Source organism: Lissotriton helveticus, chromosome 2_1, assembly GCF_964261635.1.
Source record: "Lissotriton helveticus chromosome 2_1, aLisHel1.1, whole genome shotgun sequence".
Taxonomy (NCBI): domain Eukaryota; kingdom Metazoa; phylum Chordata; class Amphibia; order Caudata; family Salamandridae; genus Lissotriton; species Lissotriton helveticus.
This window is the reverse complement of record NC_136059.1, coordinates 801,708,071-801,727,668: the sequence shown is the minus strand read 5'-3', so window position 1 is coordinate 801,727,668 and position 19,598 is coordinate 801,708,071. Positions and strand designations below refer to the sequence as shown.

Here is a 19,598-nt window from a genome sequence, read left to right as displayed (position 1 = left end):
CTAAGCAGCTAGGGAGAAAACAGCAGAGAAGGATAAATACATTTACAGGATAATACACTATCATAACGGAAAGTTTCAATTCTATTAAGGACTTGGTGGCGAGGATTAGGCTTCCACTTTCTCCACTTTTATTAACCAGCAGGCCCCAAACGTTATATATCAACACTAAATCTACTTTTCTCACGAGTCCTTGAAAAAATAAGCAAAACAGTTAATCCAATGAGAACAGCGTATATCCCTTCAACGTTCCTCAGAGACTTTCTATCCTCCTCTTTCTTCCTCAGAACACAGCTGATCTCTCAATGGATCATTCCTGTTGATTCAAATCCGTCCCTGAGAAGATAAATGAGTTATGTAAGGTTATGTTACCACAACTATGTCAACGCAAAGGTCATGCAGTAATTCTAGAAAAACAAATATGCAAGCAAACAATTAATGACAATAAATCTTGAATCAGTCTTCAACCCTGTAAAATGGTACATAATCATTACCTGCAAAACGTCAAAGTTCTACCTTCGCATTATATTGGGTGGGTGTAGCAACCAAATCATAAAAAGGGTTGGCTAATCCTCGCCACCAAGTACTTAATAGAAATGAAATTTTACTGCTACGATAGCTAGGAAATTTTTCATTCTATGTCAGGACCGGAGGTGAGGATTAGGCTATTTTAAAGCTTCTCCACCACCAGAGATGCCAGATTTGTTACTTGCTTGAAGTAAAACCTTTTGAAGATAGAATCAGAGTACCAATCCACTGCAACAAGAATGTCTTCCAGTCGAGCACCCAATGAAAAAGCTTTGGAGGCCATGGACCCCCTCACAGAATGAACTCCAAACTGGGAGATGGCAATCCCTGCATCTTGCATGGTCCATCTGACCCATCTAGCGATGGTAGGGGAAGAAACAGCCTTGTTAGGTTTAGTGAGAACAATGAGTAATTGTCTATTACCCTGAGGGCGTAAATCTTTCGTCATAAATACATAAGCCTTTAATGCTCTAACCGCACATAACTTTGGAACATTTGAAAATGTTGTATATGATACAACTCTTTAATTGCATTTTGTTAGTCTGGAAACATGGAAAGTTACTCTTTGTGGGGTGAATACTCTACCTTTTACGTCTAGGGCTCTCATCTGAAACTCTACGGCAGGGTAGCAAACACAACAAGTGTCTAGTTTCACCAACATCTGCTTCCTGAGGAGGTACTTATTAGAGGGCCGTGATTTAAACAAATAAAGAACCTTATTAATGTCCTACAATTTTGAATAACTGTGTTCCGGTGGGACAGACAATATAATGCCCCAGAGAAATTTACAGACTACAGGATGTTACCCAATTGGGGGCCCATCTATCGGCGCATTGCCAGCGGAAATCACGGATCTAAAGGTGTAAATGGTCTATAAGCTAAATCCTCTGATGCTACGGCAGCCAGGAAATACAGAATGCAGACAATGTCTGACCTCACAGGAATCAACTGAATCCATTGATGCTTTGGATGACACCAACTCAGCCATCGTGACCAGTTGGAGCAGTAGCTCTTATTTGTGCTATCCACCCAGGATCTGGCAAGCAATGCAGCAGCCTCCTGAGAAATTCCTGGGACCTTCCAACGTTCATTGTAATCCCAACTTGCCATAAGACGTTGAGAGTGCGTTAGCACCAGATGATGTGGATTCCCTTGGGGATCCCAGAGAAGATACTGAAACAGGGGTAGAGAGATTGGAAAATCCTAAGAAAGTTCCATCAGAACTGTAAACCAGACTTGAGATATCCAAATTGGGGTAATCACCACTAGGTCCGCATGCTGTAGCCACACCCGAATGGACAACCTCAATCATTGTGAATGGGGGAAAGGCATAGCCCATATCCTTGCTCCAATGCTAGAAAAATGCAACGGTCGATACTGCGTTGGGATCTGGACGCTAACTGCAGTACCTCTCCAGTTGATGATGCAAGCCGAGAGTCAAAGAGCTCGATGGTGATGGGGCCCCATTGGGTTAGGAGGGCCTGAAACACCCCCGGATGAAGTTTCCATAGAATGGCAATCCCGGCACTGGCAGGATGTCAATCTGCCACCTGATTGGACTTCCCCGGAAGATGTTCTGCTACGACTGATATTCTTGTTGGCCAGGAAGTAATTTCAAAAGGCGCCATCTAGATCTGAAAGAGTCTTTGATCTTATTCCGCCTAGGTGGTTGACATACCGGACTGCCGCTACGTTGTCCATCTTGAGCAGGATGCAACATTGGAACCAGTCCTTGGTCCAACATTTTACTGCAAACAATCCTGCCATTTATTCCAGGCAGTTGAAGGGCCTGTTCTGCGGATGACCATTTTCCTCCTGTGGAGAATGTCCTACAGCTGTCCCCCAACCTGAGCCACTGTCATCCAATTCTATCTTAAGGTTGGGTTTGGAAAAAAATTGGTCCGTCCATTCCATGCCTCCACATGGGAGATCCACCATTGTAGCTCCTCTTTCGCCTCTTCCAAGAGGGGGATGGATGGGGAATAAGTGAGACCCCACTGCAGATGAAAGATCTTTAGGCACTGCAGTGCCTGGTAGTGCAGGGGGCCTGGAAAGATGGCCTGTATGGACGATGAGAGAAGGCCCACCACGCGAGCCAGATTTCACAAGGAAATCATAGGTCTTGCCAGAGTCTTTCTGAGCTCGTTCTTTATCTTGCAAAGCTTGCGAGAGGGAAGAGTCAGAGCAGCCTTGACGGAGTCCACCACAAACCCCACAAATTGTAGATTTTGGGAGGGAAGCATAGATGACTTCTTCTCGTTGACCACAAATCAGATAGACACCAACAGATGGATAGTCATCTGTAAGTGATGTGACAGGCACCTCGGGCATGGATTTAGAATGAGAATATCTTTGAGGTAAACTATTAGTCTGATACCTCAAGCTCGCAGGTGTTCGACTACAGGTTTCATCACCTTCGTAAATCTCGATGGAGCGGAAAAAAGTCCAAAAGGAAGGGAGGTGAACTCGAATATTTGTGACCTCCATTGAAATTGCAGGAACCACCTGTGGGGAAGGAGGGATGATGGAAACGGTAAGATAAGCGTCCTTGAGATCCAGTCGGACCATCCAATCACTTACCTACAACAGGTCCCTGAGAAGACGGACTTGAATTAGCTTGGGTCTCTTGCAGTGTCATTCCTGCTCTGAGTAAAGCAAGCTTGCAAAAACACTGAGGTGCTTTGTGTGTCAGTGTAATAATTCTGAAACTAAAGTCGACGTCCAAAATGCAAAGGAAGTTTCAGATGCATGAAGACGTGTTATCTGCTCAGAATGGTTCCCAAACCATAGAATTAAGATGCCGCTACTGGAGCAAACACTGGTCACACGATTTTAGTTTTGTGGTTCAGTTTTACCCCGCAACCAGGTTTGCGAAAATCACGTGGCTATCATGGTGTAGCATCGATCTGGAAGCTTAGCTATCTGTCATGTACAGAGTAGGCAGTGGTTGGCTTGTGTCCAGCTGGCACGAGCAACACTTGGTGGCAAGCTTTTTGCTGATCCTCCATCCCCCCGGCACTGAATGTCGTGCACACGTGCTTTTCTATTGGAGAGTCTGTGCGTCTCCTACCTGAGTGCTGCCACCCGTGGTAGACAGTAGTGTTTGACTGATACAAAGCCATGGTAAGCCACAGAATTGCTCGCAAGCACGCACTGATGCGCCACACATTAATAGGAAATCCTTGGCCTGTGTTTTCATACAAATAATACAAGACAGCTTCTTGGCTCAGAACTGCTGTACAAATTGCTATGCTTTTCTTGGTTGTCTACCCGTGACATTTTGGGGGGCGTGGCATAAATCAATTGGTCCAGTTTGCAGAATTGGAGCATTGCATTTTTACTGCAGCAAAAGTATTAAACAAATGATTTAGAACTCTGAGGTTATAAACTGTGGGTCTTACTCCATGCAGTTAAGTGATTGCACAGTGTACTCACTTTTTCAGATTTCAAAGTGTATATTACAAATGGAGAAGAGTGAATGTGGCTATCCAGATGCACCAACTATTTAGAAGGTAAGGTTTGCAGCGCACACAAAGGACAAAAACCTAAGCCACCCAGGTTGGGGTGGAAAACACAGTAGGCTCAGTTCACGGTGTATATGGTTACTCCAATTTACATGTAACCAAATTCTGTCCAAATAACTGCTGGATAAACATTAACCAATTGACCATACAGGTAACTCAGTTCCTCTAACCGGATTAGTAATCTCAGAAACATCCTTCAAAATAAAATAAATAAATAAATCTGATGTCAGCACGTTGTCGAGAAATAAACCATGCCAGTGAAAACTCCATCACCAACCCAAGTTCATCAAGCATTCATGAAGCCAGTGGGTCTGGCGTTGGCTGCCAGCCTTTTGGCTTTGTTGATGCTTGTGTTGTTGGGTCATAGCTTTTGTAAAACTTTATTTTTGAGGAGCTGCTGGGCCCTCGATTAGTGAAACCTTTGCTAAAAACCAAAATATTTGTTTGGCCTAACAAAGAAAACTGTGCCATACCAGTGTTTGGTAGAGAAGAGAACAACTTTGTGTGAATAAGGCTATTTGTGATAGTGAAGAATGCCATCACTTAGTGAGGTTAGCCAATGGCTGAAGTAGGATAACCCTATGCTGTAGTGAGTAGAAGAAAAATTTGAAATGCCCAATAGCAACTTAGTGGATGAAGTGGGCTGGCTGAAACTTCCTATATGCATATTATGCGTATAATTTTAGTAAAATGTCTTGGTTAATGGAAGACGTAAAACCTAAGCACTTTTTTTCACTCTATATTTACCCAGTTTATTGCACCTTCACGGTTCATTCTGTGACGCCTATCTACTTAAAAAAATGTATTTGAATGTCCAGAGTTGTGGTATATTGTTTCCTACGTGTCAGTCTGTCTGTCCTGATGTGAACCTTTGTTTGAGTACATCTCCTCCCCTATATAGTGGGCCATTCCAGATGAAAATAACCAGTGAAATGTGTTTACTTTCACACAGTTGAGGTGTTAATTTGTATTCCAAGACTTTTTGCAGCTGAGTTTCATCTCTGACGCAGTCTGATAAGTACGCCTATCAAGGGTAGGAGTAAATCAGTTTAGGGTTGTGATCGAAAGGAAACATCTCCCAAATGTGTTGGTGGTGTAGGGGAAAGTGTTGTTCCGTTGTGACCATTTTTGCCTGTGGAAAAGAAGGTAAAACCTTGTTTGCAAGTGTAGAGCACGCACACTGCATCGTTATGTGTATTCATAGATGCATGTACACAGACACACATGCAAAAATGCATTATCATGGGCATACATGGAAATTCACGATATAATTCAGAGTATGCCTAGGGACCTACAACTGCCACATCTCGGGTGTACTCTTGGACTAGTTTGTGAATTAAAAAAACAGACAAATACTCCAAAAACAGGAGGCCCCCGCAAGAGTACATTTTCAATTCTTTGTGTTAATCAGGGCACCCGTGTTGAAAAATATATTTGGAAGGGGGCATCGTATATACAGCGGGATTGAGGACTGTCTCTGTGCTCCGTGTTCTGAAAGAAAGCACATTCCTTCCTCCACATGTACCCCGCTGCATCCATTGTGCTACGGAGGAATAATGGTGAGCTGGAACCTGGCCTCTAAAAAATACTATTGTTTAATCCAATAGTATTACGTTCATAAGGTAAAATGCTCTGGTATTTGATTTGCATGTATCATAGCCTATAGAAAATCTTACGAATGGTTTCAAAATTGCATAACAGACCCAGTGCTATAAAAGCAGCCTACATGCAAATGCATCTGATGCTGTAGTTTTCACTCTCTAGGGATCAGATGGCACCCATCATGCATGTCTGGTGCGAAGAGGCAACTTTAGCTCTGACTTTTATCTAGGGACCTGACATTTTAGTCACTGTCTGCTGGCAAACGACCACATCAGTTTTGAATATTCCTTGCCAAAAATAACAAATATCAAACCTAATGGCTTTGCCAGTGCGTGTTGGGCACACAAATTGTGCGTGCACACACTGTAGAAATATCAAACCTATTGACTTTGTCAATAACTAGTTTGTCCTGTTGTGATGGGGAGAGAAAAGTATCTGAAAAATGCATGCTAAAGAAGAAAAGACTTGCAATTTTTTTCTGTAGCGTCCGCGTTTCAGATGCTTTTTTCAGTTTGCGCTAACCAGCGCTTCCGGGCTTCTTGCTACAAATTTTACATGTAAAGTAGTTTCTTGTGCGTTCCAGTGTTGGCAGCAGGACACGCCAAAAGCCAAGCATTGGCATAGACCAGTGGTTCCCAAACTTTTTTGACCCGTGGCTCCCTTGATCTAATTGGCAGTTGGCCGTGGCTCCCCCCATTTTTTACCGGTGGACGGACGGGTGGGGATGTAAGCCCGACCTCGGGAGTACTTCCTGTTGTTTTCCCTAAATTAATTGGGATGCAATGAAGGTATTTTATCATATTTGTAAAAAAATAAAAAGATAACAGTTGTAAAAGGGGAAAAACAAACTTTTGCTGTATGTGCTGATATGTTTTCTCTCATCGAGAAAGTAAATGTGTTGTGAACTCAGGCGTGGGAGGATGTATTGAAGCCAGTGACCATACGGATGTTTCCGTTATATTTGAATGCCTTCCCCTTTCAAGGGCCATCCGAGAGTTCTACTGGGTTTGGTCTAGAATAGTTTAGAAAAATTACAATGGCCCTGTCTGTAAAACAGAATACACTTTCTTTTTATGTAATTGTAAATGCATATTCCCTATTGAATATATGGAATATGCATTTATAATGACATTTTAAACAAGCATTAGGAAAGTTTGAGCTATTGGTATTGTAAACGACAATTGTTTTATTTTTGTGTTGGTTTTGAAAATAGCGAAGTTAATAGCTGTGTCATTAACAATGCCAATAGTTTTAACTTTCGCAAATGTGATACCTATAGCATTTGTAATGCAATATGTGTTGTATTTACGTGACCTAGATATATTGATATTACAAATAACAATGGCTTTTATTTTATTTTTTAAATTAATACTTAAGTAAAAAGTTATTGTAATTTTTAATGGCGATAGCTTAAACTTTTGTAAATAACTTGTGAAGATTTCAGTGTATTTTATTGTGACAAAAATCTAAGCACAGAAGTGAAATATTTACTTTTTTTGTGACATTTGTAATAAAGCTTGAAACATTGAGAGAACCTATTTGAACCAGTTGTTGTTGAATGGTTGCACAGAGTGATAATGTGGTGGCGCCGAGTGATGTTGTGGTGGCGACGAGTGATGCCGTGGCGTTTAGTGATGTTGTGGTGGCGACGAGTGATGCCGTGGCGTTTAGTGATGTTGTGGTGGCGACGAGTGATGCCGTGGCGTTTAGTGATGTTGTGGTAGTGCAGAGAGATGTTGTGGTGCCCCTGAGTGATGCTGTGGTGGTGCTGAGTGATGCGATAGACAGATAGATAGAGGGCGATAGACAGACAGAGTGAGGGCGATAGACAGACAGAGTGAGGGCGATAGACAGACAGAGAGAGGGCGATAGACAGACAGAGAGAGGGCGATAGACAGACAGAGAGAGGGCGATAGACAGACAGAGAGAGGGCGATAGACAGACAGAGTGAGGGCGATAGACAGACAGAGTGAGAGCGATAGATATATAGAAAAATTGTGTCACTGTCTGCATTTTACCCCCAAGCCCGTAATCTTAAAAAACGTGGGAAGTGCTATTTTAATGCAGGACTCCATTGTACTCTATATTTTGCCCCTTTCAGTTGTATAAAAGTCCACTTGTGACATCACTTCCTACCATGAAATAGCACCACAGCGACGTCACAGAACAGCCTATTAAATGGGAAGAGAAGTAAGGCATGCCATCAGGATACTAAATAATATATATTTGTTAATAATGCCGCAAATAATGGTAAAAATAAAACTCAAATTTAAAAGATATCTTAGATATACACACATTAGGAAACTGGAAAAGAGATAGCCTGGCATAGTTGCTCCGGAAGGGCAAGAGTAGCAGCAGATCGCTCCTGATCACCAGCCAATATTATATCCCTGTATATCTCAATATTGTGAAGATAACACTCATTTTGGAGGAGTTTCACTTTAAGAGACTGTAACATTCATATGGTGTATGATTAACTAAAACTGACGCAAGGCTCGTGCTTCAGCGTTTTATCTGGTATAAGTAATACGTGGTTTAAATAGTGCCACTTAACTTGGGCTCGGATGGAATGAATGAGTGCCGCAGACTGCTAGGCGGGCGCGTGGCCATGTCATGCAGTTCTTATTATGTGCTGGTCTATTTTCAGCCTCTGCTTTAAAAACGTGCCTCCAATTGCCGGTGGGAAGCACAGATCAGGTCCGATAAGCAAAGCAGGTGGATGCCAACACTTACCATACCTCCCTTCAGCTGAATCCGCGTTACAGCCTCACTCTAACATTTCTTTAAAATAAAGAGCCATGGGAGACAGGAAGCGCGCGCGACCTGATCCGTTTACGCGCGCGTGCACATCTCTTGTCTCCTGTCTCCCATGGCTCCTTGTAAGCAGAACTGATTGCAATAGAGTCTCGCAACGACGATCGCTTACCGATCCGTTGGCATGTGCGAGACCTAAAAAGTGTATTTTGTTTACAAAAACATCTTCAAATGTGCGTTTACAGACAGAGCCATCGTCATATTTCTAATCTATTCTAGACCAAACCCAGTAGAACTCTCGGTTAATCTGGCAATGGCAAGTAAAAATTCATGCCAAAGGGTCAAGATTCAGGACAAAAATTCAGTACAGTGCAAGTAAAAATTCATGCCAAAGGGTCAAGATTCCGGACAAAAATTCAGTACAGTGCAAGTAAGAATTCATGACAAAGGGTCAAGATTCAGGACAAAAATTCAGTACAGTGCAAGTAAAAATTCATGACAAAGGGTCTAGATTCAGGATAAAAATTCAGTACAGTGCAAGTAAAAATTCATGCCAAAGGGTCAAGATTCCGGACAAAAATTCAGTACAGTGCAAGTAAGAATTCATGACAAAGGGTCAAGATTCAGGACAAAAATTCAGTACAGTGCAAGTAAAAATTCATGACAACGGTCTAGATTCAGGATAAAAATTCAGTACAGTGCAAGTAAAAATTCATGACAAAGGGTCAAGATTATGTACATAAGGTCCAAATTCAGAACAATAATTTTGGCACAGCTTGCCCATCAGTTTACAATACAATTTCTTATGCAGGACCTAGAATATCAAGTCACAGCTACTTCCAGATTTTCACCAATTTCTATAGCTAGCCTCCCATGGCTTTCACTGCATGCCCCAGATATTTTGGACAGCAATTGAAATATATATATCAAATCAATTTAAATTTGTAGTCAGTAGAAACTAATGCACACCCAGAGTACATTGCAAAACCTGCACAAATTAGAGAAAACATACCAAGATCATGCAGCACATTTCAAGATGTGGTAAATACAAGTCAAGTGCTAAAAATATGGCCCCGGGGCCCGCCGCGTGCCCCATGTGCGGCGGGCCCCCACAGAATGTGGCCCTGGGCCCGCCGCACACCGGGCACGCGGCGGGACTCGAGGCCAAACCATTTTTTTTTAAATATGCCCCGCGGGGCCCACCGCGTGCCCCATGTGCGGCGGGCCCCCACAGAATGTGGCCCCGGGCCCGCCGCACACCGGGCACGCGGCGGGACCCGAGGCCAAACCATTTTTTTTTTAATATGCCCCCCGGGGCCCGCTGCGTGTCCCATGTGCGGCGGGTCCCCACAGAATGTGGCCCCGGGCCCAAACCATTTTTTTTTTTTAAATATGCCCGGCGGGTCCGGGGGGGCATATTTTGAAAAAAGCTGGTTTGGCCCGGGGCCCGCCGCACATGGGACACGCAGCGGGCCCCGGGGGGCATATTAAAAAAAAAATGGTTTGGCCTCGGGTCCCGCCGCGTGCCCGGTGTGCGGCGGGCCCGGGGCCACATTCTGTGGGGGCCCGCCGCGGCATGCGGCGGGACCCGAGGCCAAACCAGCTTTTTTTCCAAATATGCCCCCCGGGGCCCGCCGTGTGCCCCATGTGCGGCGGGCCCCCACAGAATGTGGCCCCGGGCCCGCCGCACACCGGGCACGCCTCGGGACCCGAGGCCAAACCATTTTTTTTAAATATGCCCCCTGGGGCCCGCTGTGTGCCCCATGTGCGGCGGGCCCCCACAGAATGTGGCCCCGGGCCCGCCCCACACCAAGCACGCGGCGGGACCCGAGGCCAAACCAGCTTTTTTCAAAATATGCCCCCCGGGGCCGCCGCGTGCCCCATGTGTGGCGGGCCCCCACAGAATGTGGCCCCGGGCCCGCCGCACACCGGGCATGCAGCGGGACCTGAGGCCAAACCAGCTTTTTTCAAAATATGCCCCCCGGGGCCCGCCGCTGCCCCATGTGCGGCGGGCCCCCACAGAATGTGGCCCCGGGCACGCGGCGGGACCCGAGGCCAAACCATTTTTTTAAAAATATGCCCCCCGGGCCCGCCGCGTGCTCCATGTGGGGCGGGCCCCCACAGAATGTGGCCCCGGGCCCGCCGCACACCGGGCACGCGGCGGGACCCGAGGCCAAACCATTTTTTATTTAAAATATGCCCCTCGGGGCCCGCAGCGTGCCCCATGTGCGGCGGGCCCCCACAGAATGCGGGCCCGCCGCACACCGGGCACGCGGCGGGACCCGAGGCCAAACCAGCTTTTTTCAAAATATGCCCCCCGGGGCCCGCCGCGTGCCCCATGTGCGGCGGGCCCCCACAGAATGTGGCCCCGGGCCCGCCGCACACCGGGAACGCGGCGGGACCCAAAGCCAAACCAGCTTTTTTCAAAATATGCCCCCCCGGGGCCCGCCACGTGCCCCATGTGCGGCGGGCCCCCACAGAATGTTGCCCCGGGCCCGCCGCACACCGGGCACGCGGCGGGACCCGAGGCCAAACCAGCTTTTTTTCAAAATATGCCCCCCCCGGGGCCCGCCGCGTGCCCCATGTGCGGTGGGCCCCCACAGAATGTTGCCCCGGGCCCGCCGCACACCGGGCACGCGGCGGGACCCGGGGCCAAACCAGCTTTTTTCAAAATATGCCGGGGCCCGCCGCGTGCCCCATGTGCGGTGGGCCCCCACAGAATGTTGCCCCGGGCCCGCCGCACACCGGGCACGCGGCGGGTCCCGAGGCCAAACCAGCTTTTTTTTAAAAAATATGCCCCCCGGGGCCTGCCGCGTGCCCCATGTGCGGTGAGCCCCCACAGAATGTGGCCCCGCGCCCGCCGCACACCGGGCATGCGGCGGGACCCGAGGCCAAACCAGCTTTTTTCAAAATATGCCCCCGGGGCCCGCCGTGTGCCCCATGTGCGGCGGGCCCCCACAGAATGTGGCCCCGGGCACGCCTTGGGACCCGAGGCCAAACCATTTTTTTTTAAATATGCCCCCCGGGGCCCGCCGCGTGCCCCATGTGCGGCGGGCCCCCACAGAATGTGGCCCCGGGCACGCGGCGGGACCCGAGGCCAAACCATTTTTTTAAAAATATGCCCCCCGGGCCCGCCGCGTGCCCCATGTGGGGCGGGCCCCCACAAAATGTGGCCCGGGGCCCGCCGCACACCGGGCACGCGGCGGGACCCGAGGCCAAACCATTTAAAAAAAAAAATATGCCCCCCGGGGCCCGCAGCGTGCCCCATGTGCGGCGGGCCCCCACAGAATGCGGGCCCGCCGCACACCTGGCACGCGGCGGGAACCGAGGCCAAACCAGCTTTTTTCAAAATATGCCCCCCGGGGCCCGCCGCGTGCCCCATGTGCGGCGGGCCCCCACAGAATGTGGCCCCGGGCCCGCCGCACACCGGGAACGCGGCGGGACCCAAAGCCAAACCATCTTTTTTCAAAATATGCCCCCGCCGCGTGCCCCATGTGCGGCGGGCCCCCACAGAATGTTGCCCCGGGCCCGCCGCACACCGGGCACGCGGCGGGACCCGAGGCCAAACCAGCTTTTTTCAAAATATGCCCCCCGGGGCCCGCCGTGTGCCCCATGTGCGGCGGCCCCCACAGAATGTGGCCCCGGGCCCGCCGCACACCGGGCACGCCTGGGACCCGAGGCCAAACCATTTTTTTTAAAATATGCCCCCCGGGGGCCGCTGTGTGCCCCATGTGCGGCGGGCCCCCACAGAATGTGGCCCCGGGCACGCGGCGGGACCCGAGGCCAAACCATTTTTTTAAAAATATGCCCCCCGGGCCCGCCGCGTGCTCCATGTGGGGCGGGCCCCCACAGAATGTGGCCCCGGGCCCGCCGCACACCGGGCACGCGTCGGGACCCGAGGCCAAACCATTTTTTTTTAAATATGCCCCCCGGGGCCCGCAGCGTGCCCCATGTGCGGCGGGCCCCCACAGAATGTGGGCCCGCCGCACACCGGGCACGCGGCGGGACCCGAGGCCAAACCAGCTCTTTTCAAAATATGCCCCCCGGGGCCCGCTGCGTGCCCCATGTGCGGCGGGCCCCCACAGAATGTGGCCCCGGGCCCGCCGCACACCGGGCACGCGGCGGGACCCAAAGCCAAACCAGCTTTTTTCAAAATATGCCCCCCCCCCCCCGGGGCCCGCCGCGTGCCCCATGTGCGGCAGGCCCCTACAGAATGTTGCCCCGGGCCCGCCGCACACGCGGCGGGACCCGAGGCCAAACCAGCTTTTTTCAAAATATGCCCCCCCCCCCCGGGGCCCACCGCGTGCCCCATGTGCGGTGGGCCCCCACAGAATGTTGCCCCGGGCCCGCCGCACACCGGGCACGCGGCGGGACCCGAGGCCAAACCAGCTTTTTTTTTTTAAATATGCCCCCCGGGGCCCGCAGCGTGCCCCATGTGCGGCGGGCCCCCACAGAATGTGGGCCCGCCGCACACCGGGCACGCGGCGGGACCCGAGGCCAAACCAGCTCTTTTCAAAATATGCCCCCCGGTGCCCGCTGCGTGCCCCATGTGCGGCGGGCCCCCACAGAATGTGGCCCCGGGCCCGCCGCACACCGGGCACGCGGCGGGACCCAAAGACAAACCAGCTTTTTTCAAAATATGCCCCCCTCCCCCGGGGCCCGCCGCGTGCCCCATGTGCGGCAGGCCCCTACAGAATGTTGCCCCGGGCCCGCCGCACACGCGGCGGGACCCGAGGCCAAACCAGCTTTTTTCAAAATATGCCCCCCCCCCGGGGCCCACCGCGTGCCCCATGTGCGGTGGGCCCCCACAGAATGTTGCCCCGGGCCCGCCGCACACCGGGCACGCGTCGGGACCCGAGGCCAAACCATTTTTTTTTAAATAGGCCCCCCGGGGCCCACAGCGTGCCCCATGTGCGGCGGGCCCCCACAGAATGTGGGCCCGCCGCACACCGGGCACGCGGCGGGACCCGAGGCCAAACCAGCTCTTTTCAAAATATGCCCCCCGGGGCCCGCTGCGTGCCCCATGTGCGGCGGGCCCCCACAGAATGTGGCCCCGGGCCCGCCGCACACCGGGCACGCGGCGGGACCCAAAGCCAAACCAGCTTTTTTCAAAATATGCCCCCCCCCCCCGGGGCCCGCCGCGTGCCCCATGTGCGGCAGGCCCCTACAGAATGTTGCCCCGGGCCCGCCGCACATGCGGCGGGACCCGAGGCCAAACCAGCTTTTTTCAAAATATGCCCCCCCCCCCCGGGGCCCACCGCGTGCCCCATGTGCGGTGGGCCCCCACAGAATGTTGCCCCGGGCCCGCCGCACACCGAGCACGCGTCGGGACCCGAGGCCAAACCATTTTTTTTTAAATATGCCCCCCGGGGCCCGCAGCGTGCCCCATGTGCGGCGGGCCCCCACAGAATGTGGGCCCGCCGCACACCGGGCACGCGGCGGGACCCGAGGCCAAACCAGCTTTTTTCAAAATATGCCCCCCCCCCGGGGCCCACCGCGTGCCCCATGTGCGGTGGGCCCCCACAGAATGTTGCCCCGGGCCCGCCGCACACCGGGCACGCGGCGGGACCCGAGGCCAAACCAGCTTTTTTTTTTTAAATATGCCCCCCGGGGCCCGCAGCGTGCCCCATGTGCGGCGGGCCCCCACAGAATGTGGGCCCGCCGCACACCGGGCACGCGGCGGGACCCGAGGCCAAACCAGCTCTTTTCAAAATATGCCCCCCGGTGCCCGCTGCGTGCCCCATGTGCGGCGGGCCCCCACAGAATGTGGCCCCGGGCCCGCCGCACACCGGGCACGCGGCGGGACCCAAAGACAAACCAGCTTTTTTCAAAATATGCCCCCCCCCCCCGGGGCCCGCCGCGTGCCCCATGTGCGGCAGGCCCCTACAGAATGTTGCCCCGGGCCCGCCGCACACGCGGCGGGACCCGAGGCCAAACCAGCTTTTTTCAAAATATGCCCCCCCCCACCGGGGCCCACCGCGTGCCCCATGTGCGGTGGGCCCCCACAGAATGTTGCCCCGGGCCCGCCGCACACCGGGCACGCGTCGGGACCCGAGGCCAAACCATTTTTTTTTAAATATGCCCCCCGGGGCCCGCAGCGTGCCCCATGTGCGGCGGGCCCCCACAGAATGTGGGCCCGCCGCACACCGGGCACGCGGCGGGACCCGAGGCCAAACCAGCTCTTTTCAAAATATGCCCCCCGGGGCCCGCTGCGTGCCCCATGTGCGGCGGGCCCCCACAGAATGTGGCCCCGGGCCCGCCGCACACCGGGCACGCGGCGAGACCCAAAGCCAAACCAGCTTTTTTCAAAATATGCCCCCCCCCCGGGGCCCGCCGCGTGCCCCATGTGCGGCAGGCCCCTACAGAATGTTGCCCCGGGCCCGCCGCACACGCGGCGGGACCCGAGGCCAAACCAGCTTTTTTCAAAATATGCCCCCCCCCCCGGGGCCCACCGCGTGCCCCATGTGCGGTGGGCCCCCACAGAATGTTGCCCCGGGCCCGCCGCACACCGGGCACGCGGCGGGACCCGAGGCCAAACCAGCTTTTTTTTTTTAAATATGCCCCCCGGGGCCCGCCGCGTGCCCCATGTGCGGTGAGCCCCCACAGAATGTGGCCCCGGGCCCGCCGCACACCGGGCATGCGGCGGGACCCGAGGCCAAACCAGCTTTTTTCAAAATATGCCCCCCGGGGCCTGCCGTGTGCCCCATGTGCGGCGGGCCCCCACAGAATGTGGCCCCGGGCCCGCCGCACACCGGGCACGCCTCGGGACCCGAGGCCAAACCATTTTTTTTTAAATATGCCCCCCGGGGCCCGCCGCGTGCCCCATGTGCGGCGGGCCCCCACAGAATGTGGCCCCGGGCACGCGGCGGGACCCGAGGCCAAACCATTTTTTTTAAAATATGCCCCCCGGGCCCGCCGCGTGCCCCATGTGCGGCGGGCCCCCACAGAATGTGGCCCCGGGCCCGCCGCACACCGGGCACGCGGCGGGACCCGAGGCCAAACCATTTTTTAAAAAAAAATATGCCCCCCGGGGACCGCAGCGTGCCCCATGTGCGGCGGGCCCCCACAGAATGCGGGCCCGCCGCACACCGGGCACGCGGCGGGACCCGAGGCCAAACCAGCTTTTTTTTAAAAATGCCCCCCGGGGCCCGCCGCGTGCCCCATGTGCGGCGGGCCCCCACAGAATGTGGCCCCGGGCCCGCCGCACACCGGGCACGCGGCGGGACCCAAAGCCAAACCAGCTTTTTTCAAAATATGCCCCCCCCGGGGCCCGCCGCGTGCCCCATGTGCGGCGGGCCCCCACAGAATGTTGCCCCGGGCCCGCCGCACACCGGGCACGCGGCGGGACCCGAGGCCAAACCAGCTTTTTTCAAAATATGCCCCCCGGGGCCCGCCGCGTGCCCCATGTGCGGCGGGCCCCCACAGAATGTGGCCCTGGGCCCGCCGCACACCGGGCATGCGGCGGGACCCGAGGCCAAACCATTTTTTTTAAAAATATGCCCCCCGGGGCCCGCCGCGTGCCCCATGTGCGGCGGGCCCCCACAGAATGTGGCCCTGGGCCCGCTGTACACCGGGCACGCGGCAGGACCCGAGGCCAAGCCATCTTTTTTTAAAATATGTCCCTGGGGCCCGCCGCGTGCCCCATGTGCGGCGGGCCCCCACAGTTACTACACACTTACTACTGAAGCGGACACAAAAAGTCTTCTGCAATGGAGAACTATTACCACTTTATCCCCTTTGACTTGAACTTGACCCTGCTTACCCGAGACCCGACGAGAGCCAGACGAGAGGATAGCCGACGAGAGGAGAGCCGCGATGCAAAATCCTGGGTGGGAGGCAGCAGCAGGCAGGAGCAGCAGGACAGGAGCAGGTGAGGAGGGTAATGCAGGGCGCACAGGATGAGAGACCCTTTGACCTGACCCCTGACCCCTTTCTATTGGCTCAGTGGTGATGAGAGCCACGGAGCCAATAGAAAGTGCCGGATTTCGCGGGCAATTTTGTAAAAATCGCGGCATTTTTACAAAACTGCTGATTTCACGATTTTTTTGCAAATCGCGATATCCTGGAGGGTCTGCCTGTCGTATGTGGCAGCCCAGGATGAGACAGCAATCCGGGTGCACACATAGCCGCACCCAGGCACTTCACAGGTCTTTAAAATACCATTTGCATGTTAATGAGGCCTCGCTGTTATTTCACCCCTTCTAAGAGCCCCTGCAGCTCCACTTTGCATGTTGCCCACATCATTGGGCCGCGGCGCCCCTGGCAACTCGTAACAGCGCACCAGGGAGCCGCGGCGCACAGTTTGGGAACCACGGGCATAGACAATAGGTCTCGCCTTTGGGACCTTATAAGTGTTTAGCCATGCAACACTTGCTGTTGTTGCACCAAGGATATTGTGCTGGATAACTAAACACTTATAAGGTCCCAAAGGCGAGACCTATTGGCTATGTCAATGCTTGTTTTTTAATGAAGTGGCCTCTGCGCTAACACTTGTGACTGGTGCTTTTTTATATGCAGTCTCATCCGTTCCACTCTAATGGCTACCAAACTTGGCTCGCAAACTGCTGAGTCAGCAGAAAAAAATAATGCAGGTAAAGAAAAACGGAGTGCGGAGTGGCACAGGTTTACAAAGGAAGGCAGAGCACAACTATCCCAAAAAAGGATTTTTACGTGAGGTACAGTTACCCTATTGAAAATATTCGCATGTAACACAATAATTAAAAAGGACCTCTCTTTTACTAAGCCTTTGATTTCGCAGTGTGCTTCAGAGATCTCTTTCTGTGGCGAACTCGGCTGTCTCTCCAAGCACATAAACAAAACGCAAGTGCAAGTCCCAGCACATCACACAGCTACAGGCTAAGGCGGTCTGCCATGGTTACTGAAGGAATGGGGATCTAAGCGGGCATGTCTTAAGAAAAAGGGTGTTGCAACCGATGCCAAACAGGAACACATGTAGCTTGACAATCGGGCAGGAGCTAGAAGCATGGGCGGAACATTGGTATAAATGTTGTGTGCACCTGCAGTCGAGCGTCTAGGTTGCAGAATTAACCCAGTCAGCTGCCGGGATCCTCCCTCCCTGGGAAGTTGGTACATCCCACTGTAACTTTGGGACGATAAATAGTGAGGCCGGCTGGGGGTGTGCTGAATTGTTGCTCGAAGGGTGCGAGTCACGGTCATTGCGCTCAGGAATCTGCCACTGCTCAAAAGGCGTGCACGATGGACCAGACAGAAGTGTTAAAGCCGCAAACTCTGCAAGATCTGATAGAGATTCTGCACAAGATATTTTCCAGCGACAAAATCAACGTTGAAGAGGTGCAGACAATAATGGAATCTTACGAGAGCAACCCACTGGACTGGAGGCACTTTGCAAAGTTTGACCAATACAGGTAACTGGCTCGATTTCTCTTGCAGAACACGTCGTAGCGCAGCGCGTTATCCGCACGTTCTCAAGTGCATGCCCCAAGGTCTGATTCGGAGGCAACCGTATGCGTTGTATTTAATGGCACAGGAAGCACAGTCTGTGAGGGATTAGTAAGCCACTAAACTCCCCGGGAAAAATATATCCACAGAAAAATGACTGAAGCTAAAAAATACCTAAAAAGGAAAATACCTGCGTGTGCGTCACAAATATAGCTCTGCATGTCGCTCATTGAATTTAAATAGGGGAGTGGTTTAGCTAGTCTGCCCTTTTGGACTAGAAATGAAGGGTGTTCAAGTGGACTCGTACACTTTGTTTTAAAACGTGTTAACTAACTCTACGGCAGCTGGGTGCTTGCTCGCTGCTTTCATGGTTTTCTGAAGGATTGAGAAAAATTGTGGTTGGTGGCGGGAACCAAAGTGCCTGGTGGGGGAGGGAAGCTTCGGTAGTAACTGAGCTTGCCTATTATTACAGAGAAGGGCACAAAGCACAGCGTTACAAAAGGGGAGTCCGAATTTGCATGTTCTTATTCACGTGATCTATAACATGCTTTTCATAGCCTCAAGAAAAACGTCGACTTGTATGCACAAGCATCTAATGAAATGCAAACTACCTAGAAAAAACTGCATGTTTCCGATTTACAGCTCAACGAATGGCAAGCAAGAAAAAGTAGTAATTTAAGTGAGTATCTAGTAGTGCGATTAATGAACATATTTGGGGATCTATATACACCCAAAGCATTTTTGAGGGTGCACGGCCGTTTGCGACTGCAAAAATGCGTTTTGCGATGTAGAAAGTCCAAATGGCAATCTGGTAACTTGAAAGTTACTGAACAGCAATTTGGGTTTTGCGATTCGGTATTGGGAAATGGGGTGGGTCTCTTCCGAATACTTAATGGGAATGGTATGTACACATGTTTTGCAACCTAAATGTGGTTGCAAAACATTCACAATTTACACCCAATTGAAAGTTGATGGTAACCCGTTCGCAAATGGGAAGGGGGTCAAGGGACCCCTTCTTTGAAGATGGTTGGAACTTTTTTTTTAATGAGCAGGCAGTGGTCCCACAGACTATTACCTACTCTTATAAATGAAATGTAAGCATATATATAATTTTTTTATATGTATCCCTTTATTTAAAAGCAATCACAGATGTGGTCTACTGACCTAAACAGGACACCTTCCCTGTGGTGGCTGCGATTCCTAATGGATCGCAAATTGCGCCATACCTCAGTAGTATTCATGAGGTAGGTCGATTTGCGAGCCACTGGGAATCACATTAGGAATATCGACTTCCTAACTGCGAATCGCAAAAAAAAAAAATCACAAATAGGAAATTGATATTTCAGCTTTTGTACATATAGCCCATGGTTCGTGTGAAGCGCACAGTTCAAGATCGCACACGGGGTCAAGGAGAGCCAATACTAGAGCCTGGGACACCAGAAATTTGCGACATACCAACTGCCACATAGCTCCTTCTTCTTTATACACCCATACACGGTTCACTAGATAGTGTAATTTGATGGATTTTTGAGGCCCGGGCATGATACATTTTGGGGGGCCCTTGTTCGTAATAATTTTGAATTAGTTACACATTGGCTGCTATTGATGCCAAACAATATTGAATTCTACTTAAACTTTCAGAAACTGGGTCATACAAAACAGCTAAAATACTTAGATTCACACTGTGTACAGAGAGAAAGAATGAGGTAAAAATGTAGGTAGAGAGAGGGCGAGTAGTTGAGGTAACGAAAAAGACGGGTAAGAGAGAAAAAG

General features: G+C 52.0%; 1 protein-coding gene across 1 annotated transcript in view; it reads left to right on the top strand.

Annotated features, from left to right (window-relative positions):
- Positions 1–17,344: 17,344 nt before the first annotated feature.
- CDO1 (cysteine dioxygenase type 1) overlaps positions 17,345–19,598 on the top strand; it is a 105,889-nt gene continuing 103,635 nt past the window's right edge. Inside the window, exon 1 of the mRNA XM_078675539.1 lies at positions 17,345–17,791. Coding sequence (XP_078531665.1) covers positions 17,622–17,791 — 170 coding nt within the window. The 5' untranslated portion in view covers positions 17,345–17,621. The remainder of the gene's footprint in view (positions 17,792–19,598) is intronic.